The sequence below is a fragment of the Rhamphochromis longiceps genome, linkage group LG14, assembly GCF_057381845.1.
Source record: "Rhamphochromis longiceps isolate RC_006_pf linkage group LG14, R_longiceps_female_GT1.1, whole genome shotgun sequence".
Taxonomy (NCBI): domain Eukaryota; kingdom Metazoa; phylum Chordata; class Actinopteri; order Cichliformes; family Cichlidae; genus Rhamphochromis; species Rhamphochromis longiceps.
The window spans coordinates 41,270,831-41,286,852 of NC_140570.1; the positions used below are offsets into that span (position 1 = coordinate 41,270,831).

At 42.3% G+C, this 16,022-nt stretch overlaps 1 protein-coding gene across 1 annotated transcript; it reads right to left on the minus strand.

The window, feature by feature from the left end:
- Positions 1-9,193: 9,193 nt before the first annotated feature.
- On the minus strand, positions 9,194-10,108 carry LOC146654808 (olfactory receptor 51G1-like). Its single transcript, XM_085380582.1, has 2 exons — positions 9,499-10,108; positions 9,194-9,396 (listed from the first exon to the last, which is right to left on the minus strand). The coding sequence occupies exons 1-2, from the start codon at positions 10,106-10,108 to the stop codon at positions 9,194-9,196; spliced, it is 813 nt and encodes a 270-aa protein (XP_085236708.1).
- Positions 10,109-16,022: the final 5,914 nt, after the last annotated feature.

Here is a 16,022-nt window from a genome sequence, read left to right on the forward strand (position 1 = left end):
TCAGAACTTATAAAAGAAATATCTGTCAATTTGACAACATTTACTGTTCTGGCAGAAGATTTTAATTGTAGCATAGACCCAGAAATGGATCAAAATCCACCACCCAACAGCTCAGTATCCAAAAAGCAAGAAGCTATCAAGGGACTGTGTTCTGACTTGCAGCTGATAGACGTTTGGAGAACTCTTCATCCAGGTGAAAAAGATTATACTTTTTATTCTAATCCACATAAGAGTTTTTCCCGTATTGATTATTTCCTTGTCTCGAGGGAGGTCAACAGAGTTAGTATTTGTGATACTGGTACGCGTATACTCTCTGCAGATGTTCATTTAAATATTTCACCTCCTGAAGCTCACCCAACTCTACGTAGTTGGCGATTAAATCCATCACTTTTAAATAATTCTATGTTTCGGAGTTATATAAAAGAACAAGTGGATCTTTTTTTACGGACAAATGATAATAAACACAAATCCTTTTGTCCTTTGGGAGACAATGAAGGCATACTTACGTGGCGCTATAATTTCATACAGTATAGCGAAAAAGAAAGAATCTTTAAAACATCAAATGGACCTGGAAAAAAAATGAGCAGATCTAGAGCACTCCCTCAAAATACATTTTTCACCTGACGTACTGAAAAAAATAGAAGCCACTAGATCAGCTCTGAATCAATTTGTGACTGAAAAAGCAGAGGCCAGTATATTCTATGCTAAGGCTGTTTGAGCTGGCAGATAAACCTGGACGGTTATCGGCACGTTTGGCTGCTGGGAAACTAGAATCTCACGTCACTAAAAGATGAAAGAGGTCAGAATCAATATGAAAATAATAAACTGGTTAAATTAATGGAAAATTTCTATAAACAATTATATATATCTGAAAATACACAAACAGGCTGCACAGAAACATGTACATAGGTTCATGTAAGCTTCTGTTCACACAGATAACCACAATCAGAGACGTGTTGGTAGCAATGACTGTGATGTAGAACGTCACTGTTATCATAAAATACAAATATTTCAGAGCTCCTACCTTCATATAGGCTTCAAGAATGAAATACGTGAAAACTGATAAACTAGAATTCAACATCATTTCATAAAAGAGACAATAATGATTAAAAATATTCTTTTAAAAGTGTCATTATTTCCTAAACTTCACGCTGGTTTTGGACTCTCAGGTAAAAGTAGGGACAAGCAGCAGGAAGGAACATTAAACGTCCAGCTGTGTACTTGTTACCTGCTGTGGTGTAAGTCTGCAGCAAATGATTTTATAAATGTGACCTGCTGAGGGGACTGATAAGGAATGGGAAGGAGAGCTACAGGCAGAAGATGGAGAACCAGCTTCAACAAAAAACGTTGGCGAAGTCTGGAGAGGCCTCAGAACCATCTCGGGCCACAAACATCAGAACTCTCTGCCTGGGGGGGATGTGAGGTGGGCAAATGAACTGAATCATTTCAGTTCATTCACCTCCTACATCGTTCCCTCGCTCACCTGGAGACTGCTGGGAGCACTGTGACAATCATGTTCTTTGATTTCTCCAGTGCCTTCAACACTATTCTTCCCTCGGTTCTGAAGGACAAGCTGGTGAACTCTGGAGTGGACCATCACCTCACTACCTGGATCCTGGACTACCTCACTGACCGACCACAGTATGTGAGGACTCAGGGCTGTGTGTCGGACAGGGTTGTCTGCAGTACGGGGGCCCCACAGGGAACGGTTCTGGCTCCGTTCCTCTTCACCATCTACACTGCAGACTTCTCCCACAACTCCACCCAGTGCTTCCTGCAGAAGTTCTCTGATGACTCTGCAATAGTCGGCCTCATCACTGATGGGGACGACAAGGAGTACAGAGGACTGACTCAAGACTTTGTGGACTGGTGCCAGCTGAACTACCTCCAGATCAACGCCAGTAAAACCAAGGAACTGGTGGTAGACTTCCGCAGGCACAAGCATTCTCCACTGCAACCACTGAACATCCAAGGTATGGACATTGAGGCTGTGGACAGCTACAGGTAGCTTGGTGTTCATCTGAACAACAGACTGGACTGGACTCATAACTCAGACGCCCTCTACAGGAAAGGGCAGAGCAGGCTGTACCTGCTGCGGAGACTCAGGTCTTTCGGAGTGAAGGGCCCACTCCTGAAGACCTTCTATGACTCTGTGGTAAGTAAGTAAAGTAAGTAAAGTAAAATTTCATTTATATAGCACATTTCTAGATAGAGATCACAAAGTGCTTTACAAGATATAACAGATTAAAAAGACAAAATACAAACAAAGTTAGCAAAAGGCAGTTTTAAAAAGATGTGTTTTTAGCTGTTTTTTAAAAGTAATCAATGAATCAGCGGATCGTAAGTCCTGAGGAAGGGAATTCCACAGTCTGGCGGCCACAGTAGCAAAAGCTCTATCACCCCTAGTTTTCAGTCTCGTATACTGAGTGACAAGTAGGCCCTGACTACTCGACCTCAGAGACCTACTAGGGGCATAGGGCTGTAAAAGTTCAAGAATATATGGTGGTGCTTGTTGTTGAAGAGCCTTAAAAGTTAAAACCAAAATCTTAAACTGGACTCTAAATTCAACAGGAAGCCAATGTAACTGCATAAGCAACGGTGTTATATGTGAATATTTAGAAACTTTCGTCAAAAGTCTTGCTGCAGCATTCTGAACGATCTGCAGACGCTCCAAAGAACCTTTGTTTAGACAAGTAAACAGGGAATTGCAATAGTCCAGTCGTGATGAGATAAAAGCATGAATAACAATCTCCAGTTCGGTATAGGATATTATAGAGCTCAATTTAGAGATATTTCTTAAATGATAAAAGCAGGACCGAACAAGAGATTTAACATGACTATCTAACGTAAGAGCAGGATCAAGGATAATCCCTAAGTTCCTGACAGATGGTTTTACAAACGTTGAAAGAGGACCAAGAGCATTTATTATACTGGGTCTATGTCTATCTGGGGCACATAAGAGGACTTCGGTTTTATTTTCATTTAGTTGGAGGAAGTTTTCAGCCATCCAGCCTTTAATGGTTTCCAAGCACACATTTAAAAGCTGCAGCTTCGAGGCCTCTTCCGGTTTAAAAGATATATAGAGTTGGATATCGTCTGCATAACAATGATAACAAATATCCTCAAAAGGGCTCAGAATGTGCTGGAGAGGGAGTAAATAAACTAGAAACAGTAATGGCCCCAGCACAGAGCCTTGTGGCACACCAAAAGACAGAGATGCAGAAGATGATCTATACTTAGAAACTGCCACAGAAGAATATCATTCAGAGAGATACGAGGAGAACCATTTCAATGCAGTCCCAGAGACACCGACCCAGTGTTTCAGCCTGTTAAGTGAAATATGGTGGTCAACAGTATCAAAGGCCGACGTAAGATCCAACATTAAGAGAACAGATCATTTACCTGCATCGCTTTGTAACAAAATGTCATTAGAAACTCTAAGAAGGGCTGTTTCAGTGGAATGAACTTTACGAAAGCCAGTGGTCTCAGTCATCTTCTATGGTGTGGTCTGCTGGGGTGGCAACATCTCTGCTGGGCACAGGAAGAGACTGAGCTAGGATGCCCTCTGGACCCAGTGGAGGTGGTGAGTGACAGTAGAACGGTGGCTAAGCTGTCACCCCTGTTGGACAACATGTCCCACCCCATGCAGGAGACTCTGACAGCACTGAGCAGCTCCTTCAGTGGCTGCAGCACCCACGGTGTGGGACGGAGAGATTTCACAGGCCTCCCCACTGCTGTCAGACTCCACAACAAAGACTCCAGCTGATCAAACACATCCACACATGTACAATAACACTAAGTGCAATACTCTTCCTGGCATCGTTGTATTATACTCAATTGTATTTGTCTATAGTATTTTATTTTTATTTTATTTTATTCTATTGTGTACAGTATCTCATAGATATATTATTCCAGTGTTTTTTCTCTAATTTTTCTATGCAACTTTGCACTGTCCACTGCTGTAACAAAAGAAATTTCCCACACGTGGAACTAATAGAGGTTATCTAATCTTATCTTATCTATCTTATGGATGCTATGATGAGTAATTTACTGCAACAGAAGTTTTCCGACATGTATACAAAAAAAAAAAAGAAATATATGCAAAGGTGCACACAAACAACACTTTGTGATTAATAAGTCATGTATTTGGTTTTTGCAGCTTTGATACCTTGTTGTATCTGATAATTTAACAAAAAGATGTTAAAAAAATTTTCTGCGTCCATGAAATAAGGCCAAACTGGAGCCATCATATTTGGCACTTTTTAAAAATAAAGACTGAACTGCTTATTTGCTCATGAACCTTTTTTGTTCTCCGCTCTGTTAAAAATCAGCTAAATCGAGAAGCAATCATACAGCTGCCATCAGACAAAGTTGATTAATTTCCCCTGATTTGATGACATAATCATCATCGCATAACTAAGTGATGCTTTTCTTCACACTTCACTGTCACACCTGATTTTAAGGTTCCCACTCACCAAATTCTAGTTTAACCCTGATGAAAACCTAGATGAGGCCCCCCCACACTCCCTAGCAGATCGTTACATGGAGAAACCTTTGGAATACAAGCGCGCTGATCCACACAGGTATGCACACGGGTGTTCACTGCTCGTAGACCCAAATTACACCTTTCTTGGCTGCTACTTCGAAGCACATCTGTCCTGCGTGCTGCACAACAACATTGAATATTTAGTATTTACTGCTGTTTACACTTAGCTAGATTAATGCGATGGTGTTGTGTTTAGTATGTTGCTTTGTTTTGTTTTTTGGTTTTTTTGCTTGTTTTCTATTCTTCTCTCAACAGGTGATCCAGGAGATTTTTATTTTTTTTCTCCCCCCCTTTCTCACTGTCCCTCTCCCCTTCTGCTTTTCCTTTCCTTCCTCTTTCTTTCTCCCTTTCCTATCCCTCACTCATGTCTGTCCCGTCTGTAACATCTGAAAATAAAATATAATAAATAATAAAAACAAAGATCGACCAAATGGACCAATACGGCAATGCCACGATGATCCATTTGGCAAAGTAAATCCATTGGGTATCCTTGTTGGTCTTCAGACAACAATTCTGATGGCTAAAGAACCAAATGGGACAGGCGGAAAGAAAAAAAAAGAAAACCAAGATGATCCAAGATGGCAGCGGCTCACAGCTCCTCCCATTTGGTGCTTTGTTTTGGGGTTCGTTTGTTTTTTGTTATCTTGATAATGTCAGTAATCGTGTGTTGCGAAGAGACTACTGTTTTTCAGCAACACAGCACTGGAACCAGTCACATTTCCATATATTGTCTCTTTGCTGCTGAAAAGCCGTCTTCATTTCTGGACACATTGATGCAAGCAGCCACAAATAACAGGACCCGATGTGCCATTCAGCAGTGAACATCAGCGCCCATCCAAAGGTTTCTTGCTGTTTTTCCTTCCAACTGTTGCCATGTGTTTGCTCACAACCTGTTCTTAAAAAAAGTAGCACTGACCAAAATGACCCTGCAAACTATAGGCCGATTTCCTTCCTACCCAACTTCCTTTCTTGGGTAAAACAAGAAAACAGTCCTTTTGCAACTACGGGCCCATCTAGATGCAAATAGCATCACTGATAAATTCCAGTCTGGGTTCAAACATGTCATAGTACAGAAACGGCATTGTTGAGAGTTTTCAGTGATCTCCTTTTAATCACTGATTCAGGGCACTCAGCGGTTTTAGTTTTATTGGATTTGTCCTCAGCGTTTGATTTAGTGGACTCCAATATCCTTTTAACGAGGCTAGAACACATGGTAGGCATTAAGGGTACTGCTCTTAGTTGGTCTAAATCGTACCTTTCTGAAAGGTCCTTCGCTGTTACGATGGGAAATTACTCTTCCTCTGTTGCCCCCTTTTCCTGTGGTGTGCCCCAAGGGGCTGTGTTGGGCCCTATGTTGTTTTCTTTTATTTGTTACCTCTAGGTCGCATCTTTGAAAAATATAAAATTTCCTTCCATTGTTACGCAGATGATATTCAAATTTACTTTCATCTGACTGAGGATGTCTTACTGTCGCTAAGATAAGATAAGATAAGATAAGATAGAACTTTATTAATCCCTCGGGTGGGTTCCTCTGGGAAATTCGACTTCCAAAAAAAAAAAGCACAGCAACGACCGAAGTTACAGTTACAGAATTGTTATATATATATATATATATATATATATATATATATATATATGGTCCCCGTGGTAATCGGAGCACTAGGTGCGGTGACTCCCAAGCTAGGCGAGTGGCTCCAGCAGATCCCGGGAATAACATCGGAGATCTCTGTCCAGAAGAGCGCAGTCCTGGGAACAGCTAAGATACTGCGCAGGACCCTCAAGCTCCCAGGCCTCTGGTAGAGGACCCGAGCTTGAAGGATAAACCGCCCGCAGGGGCGTGCTGGGTGTTTTTTTATATATATATATATATATATATATATATATATATATATATATATATACACACACACACACACACACACACACACACATATATATAAATACAGAGACAAATATAAATAAAATATACGAAGGGGATAAATAGAATAAATAGGAATAAAAAATAAAAATACAAGTGAATTGCACATTTCAAGTATTGAGTCTATTGCACTGTTGACTATTTACAAAAAGTATTGCACAAGGTATTGTACAGTGAGGTGAAGAGGCACTACAGCTTAGTTGTTCCCCCCTCCTTTGTCCTCCTGTTTCCTGTTTCCCCTCCCTCTCCCCTCCAGAGAGGAGTTAAACAGTCTGATGGCGTGTGGGACGCTGCCTTTTTGATTGTAAGAGAGAAGTTAAGGATTGGTTATTGAGTAACTCACTCATTTTAAATGAAAAGAAAACAGAAATTCTTGTTTTCGACAGCCATATTCCTAGGGACCAACTGACAGGTTCCCTTGGGCAGTTTGCACCTTTCTTTCTGACACTGTAAGCGACCTGGATGTTCTCTTGGACATTTTTTTTTTTAAACTTGACAAACAAGTCTCCACTGTAGTTAAATCTAGCTTTTACCAATTACACCAAATTGCCAAGGCCAAGCCTTACATACCCTGTAAGGACCTTGAGAAACTTATCCATGCCTTTATTGCCTTTAGATTAGACTACTGTAACTCCCTCTATATTGGCCTCCAATCTACCCTTCTCTGCAGACTGCCTGTTGCCGTGTGGTGCTGTTACTCGCCACACCAGGCGGGGGCATTGTTTGTACTCTGTGATGTTTGTGTTATGTAAGTTTCCAGGTGGAGGCTGACCATTGGTGGAAGATGGAATGAGGCCGGCTACAAATTGGGACCTAACTGGGCCGGCAGCCCCCTCCTACTTCCTGTTTCCAGTGAGCTGTGCATTTGGGCCCCTTCGTACCATGTGACTGAGTTTTCCGAGATGAGATTGAAAAACGAAGCTTTTCAACACAGTCCTCTCTGGTGACATCTGGTGGCCAAAAATATGAAGCGCAGCTTGAATCCACAAAATAAAACCAACTGCTTCATTATGATTGCTCACTCGACAGAGTGGAGTTCTGTCTGATATTGGGCCGCCGCTGTGTTGCTTTGAACGTCTATTTTGGGGGGTTAAAAAATGTGGTTTATTTGTTTAATAAATAATTATGACCAGTAAACTCTCCTTGTTTAAACATGCACCATGGCGTAGTCTTTCTTTGCTTTTCACTTCTTGATGTTGGTAAATACGATAATTGAAAAATACCACGTTACATATAATATACATGTAATAATGTACAACACATTATGGAGTATGCTTCTGCTGTGAGGTCCTGCCTCCATGCACTTATGAAATTAATCGCAAGATGGGTGTATTTATCAATAATATTATATTAGGGAAATTTTCCCAGACATATTTCTGACCTGGGGGTAGAACTGATTGTGAAATGGAAAATGCTTATGAACTTGCGAATTAAAAACATGATGCATTTAAAAGGTAGCCCTTTTCCATTTGTATTGTGCGATGGCCGAACCTGTTCCTTTTATATTTAGATAATTTCTTCTGCATTAAGGAAAATCCCTTCACATGGCACAGAGGAGGCTGGAGTGCAGAGAAACTGGTAGAGATGCAGTTATACAGTCTACCACACAAACTATCAGCTAAAGAGAATAAATACATTAAATTTCTGCACATTTTGCAGACTAACATTTTAAGATTATTTAAAACATAAAATGTATCTTTTTATAACATTAAGTGTAAAGAGTCAAATGGAAGTTTTTCTAAAGTTATTTAATGATATTTATATTATGAAAAGCAGATTTTTGACATTTATGTTTTTCCCGTTCTCAGATATAATAAACACGCACAAAACAAAAGCAAACAGCCAGAACACAAAGCTGGAAAACCCACCCGATTGACCTCTCCCCGCCACATTTCCAGGGGAATCTGAGACGGTCTGAAGTCACGTAGAGTAACCAAACTTATCCCTATTATACTATATAATCTCTCTCTGTGTGTGTGTGTGTGTGTGTGTGTGTGTGTGTGTGTGTGTGTGTGTGTGTGTGTGTGTGTGTGTGTGTATGATCATAACTCTGGATTTACTGGCCTGTAATTAAAATTTAAAAACTTTAAAGTCCGAACTTTCAATGTGGCTGAAACAGAGACTCAGCGGCTGCAGCTTGTTGCTGTGTCAGCTCACATCAGTCATGTGATCTGGAGGTGCAGCGTGTCCGTGGACCACAGAGGGTTAGTAACACTCACCTTCCTTCCATTTCCAGAGTGTAACATCCACCCACCTGTGTAAAATCCGTAATTCCCATGGTGTTCAAAATGTGCTCTGGCACGAACATAAACATCGCTGGCTACTGAAAACAATACAAAAGCGGTCCTGCTATGGGCTGAACCATTTGTTAATGTTGCAGGGGGGGGACACTATGCAATATATTCAGTTTTAGCATTTATGTTCACTGTTGACTGTAACTACGCTCAAACTGTTAATCTTATTTTAATAAACAACACTGTCATATGCAAAACTGGGGTGGCACTTGCCACCCCATGCCACCCTTCTAGATCCGCCCCTGTGTGTGTGTGTGTGTGTGTGTTTATTGCCTGAAAGCTATATTATATTACAGCGTATATATCTGTGGCACACAGGTTCTCTCTGGTGCTTCTCTTCTGTTTTGTTAAATACAAATCAGCTAAACATTAATTCATCTCCACAGGAAGACACTTTCTCATAATTTAACAAACACATTTCAAGGTCAGCTGCTGTCAATCACTCTGTGAAACTTTACTACACCCACATGACATTATAGAGGACAGCACACGTTCATAAACGCCTCTGATCTTTGACATCTGCGTTCCATACAAGATCGGATTCATGAGCGGCTGCATCATGAGAAAATACAGAGACAGGAAGATTCTCAGAGCGGCAGGTAAACCCGTCGTATCGAACCTACTCTGAAATAATTCAAAGCAACAACCACAAGAAAAATTCAAGAGAGACACCAGCTGAGGCGTGCAGGTGGTCAGGCTTTTTTGTCTCGTCTGTTTGGATCCATAAAAACACACTTTGAGGATTTTCATGTAAGAAAACAAGATGATAAGTGTGGGGACTATGATGGTCATAATAATGTCAAAAATCCCATAAACATTATTCACCTTTGTGCTAGAACAAGCCAGCCTAACCACCAGGTAATTCTGACAATACAAACTGTTTAAGACGTTTCCACACAGCCTGAGACGCAGGTTTAAGGACAAAGCAATAAGAAATTTCGCTAAAGAGTACGCCCACATCACCATAATCAGAACAGCTGTATTGTTAGATGTCATTTGGGTGTTATATTGTAGAGGACAACAAATAGCGAGGTATCTGTCATAAGACATGACGGCTAAGTTTGAAACTTCAATGCTTCCATAAGTGTGAATGCAGAAGATCTGCAGGAAGCAGAGAGGAGCAGAAACAGTGTGAACATCAGAGAGGATCTGAAGCAGGAGGAACGGAAACAGCCCTGCACTACCATACAGCTCATTCACAAACAGGCTGCACAGAAACATGTACATAGGTTCATGTAAGCTTCTGTTCACACAGATAACCACAATCAGAGACGTGTTGGCAGCAATGATCAGGATGTATAATATTACAGTTAATGAGAAATAGAAGAATTTTAAACTTCCAACATTCATAAAACCTCCAAGAATGAAATAAGACAGAGGAGGCGTGGTTACATTTAACATAGCTCACAAAGTACAAATGTCCCAAATATGTCATGTGCACAGTTGTTGTGTCTGATCTAACAAACACTGCAGCTCACCTGTTCACCTGTGACAACACAGTCACCTCTGCAGCCTTTTTATACCTTCTCAGCACAAATCCGCCTTCGTCGCTCCATGTGACGGACTAACGAGTTCAGTGATTGACGGGAAGGTTCGGATTTGTTTTGTTTTGCGTCTGTGTGGTTCAGTGTAACAGCCTCTGTCTCCTGAGCACTTACCGTCTGGAATTGTTTCAGTTTTCAGAGTGAGCCATCTCGTTGCTTTAATAGCACAGGGTGAGCAGGTGACCAGAAGCCCCGGGTTTGACTCTACCCGAGGCCCTTTGTGTATCTGTCCAGCTTCAGAGGACAACCTCACAGACGCAGCAGTCCTCATGTGAAGCCTGGTTAGTTGTTGCCTCGCTGCATCACGGCTGGGCAGCTTGGAGTTGACGTGACGTCAACAAAGAGCTGTCAGTAAGCAGTCATGTGTCTCACGCTAAACCTGCTCAGACCTACAGATTCTGGCCTTGGCTCAAACTGCACCACTAATTTTGCAAACATGCAGCTGTGGCAACACGTCACTGACGTGCTGATGAAGATGGGCCCACTAAAACAACAGGCCAGGCTCAGCATGAGTCGAAATTTCTGCACTTTTCAGTTGCACATGAACGTTTTCTTGTTTTAAATAAGCTATCACAGGCAAATTCAGCCGGCTTCACACCGACCACTTCCTGCGCAATTTGAGCAGAACATCACAGTTCAGAGGTTCAGAAGAAGAAAACCACTTTTATTCTGCTGTGGGTGTCCTACTGTGGACAAAGGACGACTCATCCTGATCTAGTCTGATAGATCTAAATCTGGGTGTTTCAAGCAGGTGAATAATGAGTGGTAGGTTAGCTGAGCCCAAACCCTAACCTCAGATGGGTCACCTATGACCTGGTCAATAGATTTCATCCTGATACCCAGTGACAGTCAGTGTGCCGCTGCCTGTAAAGGTCTGTGCAGCCCTCTGTGGATATGCCTCCCCAGACCATCAGTGACCCCCCACAAACGATGTTACAACGTTCTCCACAACTTCACCTTCACATCTGTCACATGTGCTCAGAGTGAACCTGCTCTCGTCTGTGGAAAGTTTGGGCACCATTGGTGGACCTGCCAATTATGGTATTCTATGGCTAATGCCTGTCGGGCTCCACGGTGCCGGGCAGTGAGCACAGGGTCCACTAGAGGACGTCGGGGCCTCAGACCCCCCTCGTTAGTCTGTTTCTGATTGTTTGGTCAGAGACATTCACACCAGTGTCCTGCTGGAGGTCTGTAGCTCTGAGGACGCTGTTCCTCCTTACAAAGAGGAGCATTTACCGGTCCTGCTGATGGGTTAAGGGCCTTCTACGGCCCTGTCCACCCATAACTGCCCATCTCTCTGCATGGTCCTGAGACCGTGCTGGGAGACACATCAAACCTTCTAGCAACGATACGTAGATGCCATCCCTGTCATCAGGTAGTTGGGCTACCTAGCTCTGCAGGGTCCAGGTATGGCCTGAAACTGACTAACATCTCCTTCCAATACTTACCTGAATAGTTCAGACTCAACGCTGTAGTCTGATTAAAGTGTTCTTGTACTTTTTTAGCAGTGTGTTTGGTACCACAGTTTGGCCTGACTTTGATCAAAGTGGGTCGTTTGATTTTATTATTGCGGTAGGGTCTCTACCTTGCAATATGAAGCACTTGTGAAAAGGTCGGTCATCCCAAGCCTGCTGACAGTCATGCTCACAGTCTTCATGGCGGCGCTTCTGAAAACATGTCAGGTGGTTACCAGACTGATGAACGCCCCAGTCTGGTGCACGTGAACGCTCCCTGTTTTTAACCAAGAATAAACTCAGAAGCTTTCGATCTTATTGTTCCGCTGAGCTGAAATTAAACTGAAACTAATCATTAAAAATTGTTTTAGATTTATGAGTCACCAGTACAGCACACCTTTATCTACCTGAGGTGTCTGACTGCGCCACATATTGTGTTTTTTGTATTTCCTAAAGTATTATAATCTTAAAATGTGACAGAGACCACCTGCTACATGTCAGCTCACGATAGAAAGTGATATGAGTATAGATTACATTTTTTAAAAACGGAACAAAAGTAGAAAGCAGTTTTTATAGTTTTATATATTTATATGTTGTAGAATGCAGTGGATGGTAACGGTACAGAGAGGAAGAGGGTAAGGACCAAACTATTCTTGTGTTACGTTTTTCCTGGACTGTTCATGCGCTCCACTTTGATTTTCAGAAGTTTTACAAAAGATTGAACCTCAGAGTTAAAGTTCATATTAGTTTATTGACCAAAGCAACTAAAATCCATCCTGGGGGGGTCATTACAGAGCGGTCTGAGGGGATGTCGTTATCATCCTGAGCCCTCAGCGGACCACTGAGGCCAGCGCTCAGGTCCGCTCACTCTGATTGGTCGGCTCGGGACCTCTCTGGTCTCTCAGGTTTCCAGCTCTGATTTGCTCCAGAGGGAATTAGAGGAAACTGTAGCTAATGTGAAAATGCCTCAGGGACAAACATGATGACACACTGAAATGACCTTTGACCTCAGGGACTTCATTAACGAGCCACAGTGATAGAGAAACAGTTTAGTCTCTGAGGGGTTTACATTAATCACAAATTTCTCAGGTTCCTGATTTTCAGTGAAACCAGTTTGAATTAGAACTTTTTAACCATCAGTAATAAATGTATTAAACTAAGACTTCACATTCATCTAACGCCTGCTGAAGTCACGCACCCTCACATCTAAAGACAATTATACAGGTTCAGCGTTTTCCAGTTAGTCTCGAGGGAAATCGGACTGAAGTTAAACTAGCTTTTCCGGATCAGTCCCTCTGATAGAAAATGGATTCGGATTTTCACTCCTCCAGGAACCCAAATACTTTAATACACAACTGTAGGATTTAAGCCACACACCTGATTAAATGAAGTTAAAAGATCAACCAAAGATAGTTTGAAGGCCTCCTGCATCTTTGACTAACCCTGAGTTTTCAGTTCCATTAAAGCTGATCAGAGCATGAATGGACCACGTTTCATCGTGTGAACAATCTGAGTGTGAAGACCACTTTCAGGCTGTCTGGGGGTTCGAAAACTCACTTTTTAAACCACTGTAGTCCACTTTAAAACGTTCACATTGACGGCGTCCTTGGACGAATTTGTGACATTTGTTTTCAAAACTAGCTCAATATTTCTGCATTTTTACATGCGAATAAAAAGATCTGACCAATCAGAACGCTGCATTTGGTACAAGTCTGTTAACATGCACATGTACTGAATATTTAGTGAGATGGAAACATTGAAATACTCCTGTTTCCCTCAGACACAGCTGGCTACTGCTCCGGGTCGGTTGACTGTCTGAAATCATCCTTCTGCCTCCTCAGATGTGGTCCCAACTCTGCACACAGAACTCGAGCCCACTGACATCCTGAAACATGGACCAAAGCTTCGGCCATCAAACCAGGAAACCCTCCCTGCTGCTGCTGCTCCTGAGAATCGGATGAACCAGAATCTCAGTTTCTGCCTGTTCAGAAACGTCAGGAATGATGAACACCTCATGTCCATTGATGAACACAACAATGGACATAAGGAGCTTCTTTCACAGAAAAAACTCAGATGTTATTTTATATATTAAGCTTTGTATGTTGTTCAGTATATTTCTATGAAAACAAGAGGAACTTCAACACACAGCAGGATATTCACAGTTGAACCAGATATTTACACTTTATGGAAAACTCAAGAACATTGTTTTACTGTACAACATCAATTTAGAGTCAACTTGTTTTGTTTTGGATAAATAAATATTGAAACATCTTTTGAATTAGTTAAATGTCAGAATAAAGAGAGACAGAGCTTCTATTTTAATCACTTTCATCAAATGTAGGAGTACATGTACACTAAGTTTATTGTAAATTAATAAGAAACTGCAGACGATTCCATTCTGAGCTGAAGAAGCTTCTGATTGGTTCGTAGAGTCCATGTGAGTAAATTGGTGGCACAGCTGTGGATGCATATAAGGCAAAACACAGAGCCTGTTTCTGTGACATGGGAACATCAGGAGATGTCAACAAAACACCAGGAACAGAACTGTGGAGCTCTATAAGTGTGGCTCAGTTTGAATACAATTTGGTGCCATTTACAAGAAATACAGACAGTTTCTCTCTTTACTCTTAAAGTTAGGGTTAGAGAGAGAGAGAGAGAGAGAGAGAGAGAGAGGGGGGGGGGGGGGGGTGTTACGTCCCCCCCACCATGGTGGAGGCAAAGGTCCGAAGGAGACAGCAACACTGGACAACCACAATCAATGAAGGAGGAAGACAACAGGCAGGATTTATTGGTTGCTTGCCTCGATAGGCAAAACAAAAGGCCTACCTAGCTACTACAAAAGGTCAGTGAAAACAAGAGTGGCATCAACCGCATAACCTAGTGTGACGAACAGTTTAAAACCTGCAATCAGTGTACAGGGTACCCCAGCTTACCTGTCCAGCCTCCCACCACACACAATACAAAGAAGCCTGTTCATGTGTTTGTCATAAAGCAGAAGCCAGCAGCCACCAGCTGGCCAGGGAGCTGCTCATTTGTAGTGATCCTCGGAGAGTGATTGGCCACCTGTGCCCAGACCAGCCAATAGACACATGCCAATCAACTTTGAACTGGCCAATAGGTGGAGGCCTGACACCTGAAAGATAAAAAGTACACCAAAAGAAAAGCCTCATCCTTTCCAGGGATCCCAGAACACTGTGAATCCAGAGCGAGACTTTATCCTGCACTCAGAGCAAAGCCAAAGATGTTTGCAGTCACTATCGTCTCTTACATCGTAATTTAGTTACACAATGAAACTGTGTGATCGTTATGAGCTTTCAACATGGACACACAACACATAAATATACACAACAGGCAGGTTTATGTGATGTAAGGCGGGCATTATAGGGGAGGAGCTGGTGTTTGTGGTGCTGTACCGGCTTTCAGCTGGAGGGACAAACTGTTTATCACTGGTGGAGCACACAACGCTGCAGCTGGCCTTTTCCTGGCCACGTCCAGCATTTACTGAGCCCAGACCTGAGAGACAAGTTCCCACAATCCCTCTGTGCTACAAAACACTTCCTGTCAGAAGTGGGATTTAAACCCACACCTCCAGGGGAGACTGGAACCTGAACAGAGCAACTTAGACTAAGACTGATCGCAGAGGCCCGGACTTGGTTTTGCTGGTGGCCCACCTGTGGGCTCCTACAGGGAAGAATTCAGCACAACACAAAAGTCGAGAAGATGTTGGTCCCACTACTGTGTTTGTTCTGAGAGCTGGGTCAGAACCTCATCCCTCTATCCAGTGAGAGCAGTACTCCACAAATACAATGAGGTAAACAACGCTACCACCCAGGCATCACTCTGACCAGTGTTTCTCTGTGAATGTCGCATTCCCGTGGCAGCGTGCTCGCTGCTCACTCAGATTAGAAGTTTTCTTCCCATGCAGAGTGTACAGCAGACGCTTATGTTTGTCTCACTTTTTACAGAATCAAACTCAAAGTAATGTGAGTACTTACAAGCTTTAAATGCTGCACAGTTGTACTCTCTCCATATTATCCATTGTTGAGGTACACCCATCTGTTACCACTAAAGTCACACGCACTCATGTCATTGTCATGAGACACTCTCACACATAAAATCATGGTTTAATAACGCAGTAACGCAGCGTGCTTACTGGAAAGTAACTTTAATTTGATTAATTTTTGTAATAGTAATCCCTTATTTTACTCATTACTTGTAATGCCCCTCCCTCATCCTGGTCATGGTGGATGGATGCCCCTCCCTCAT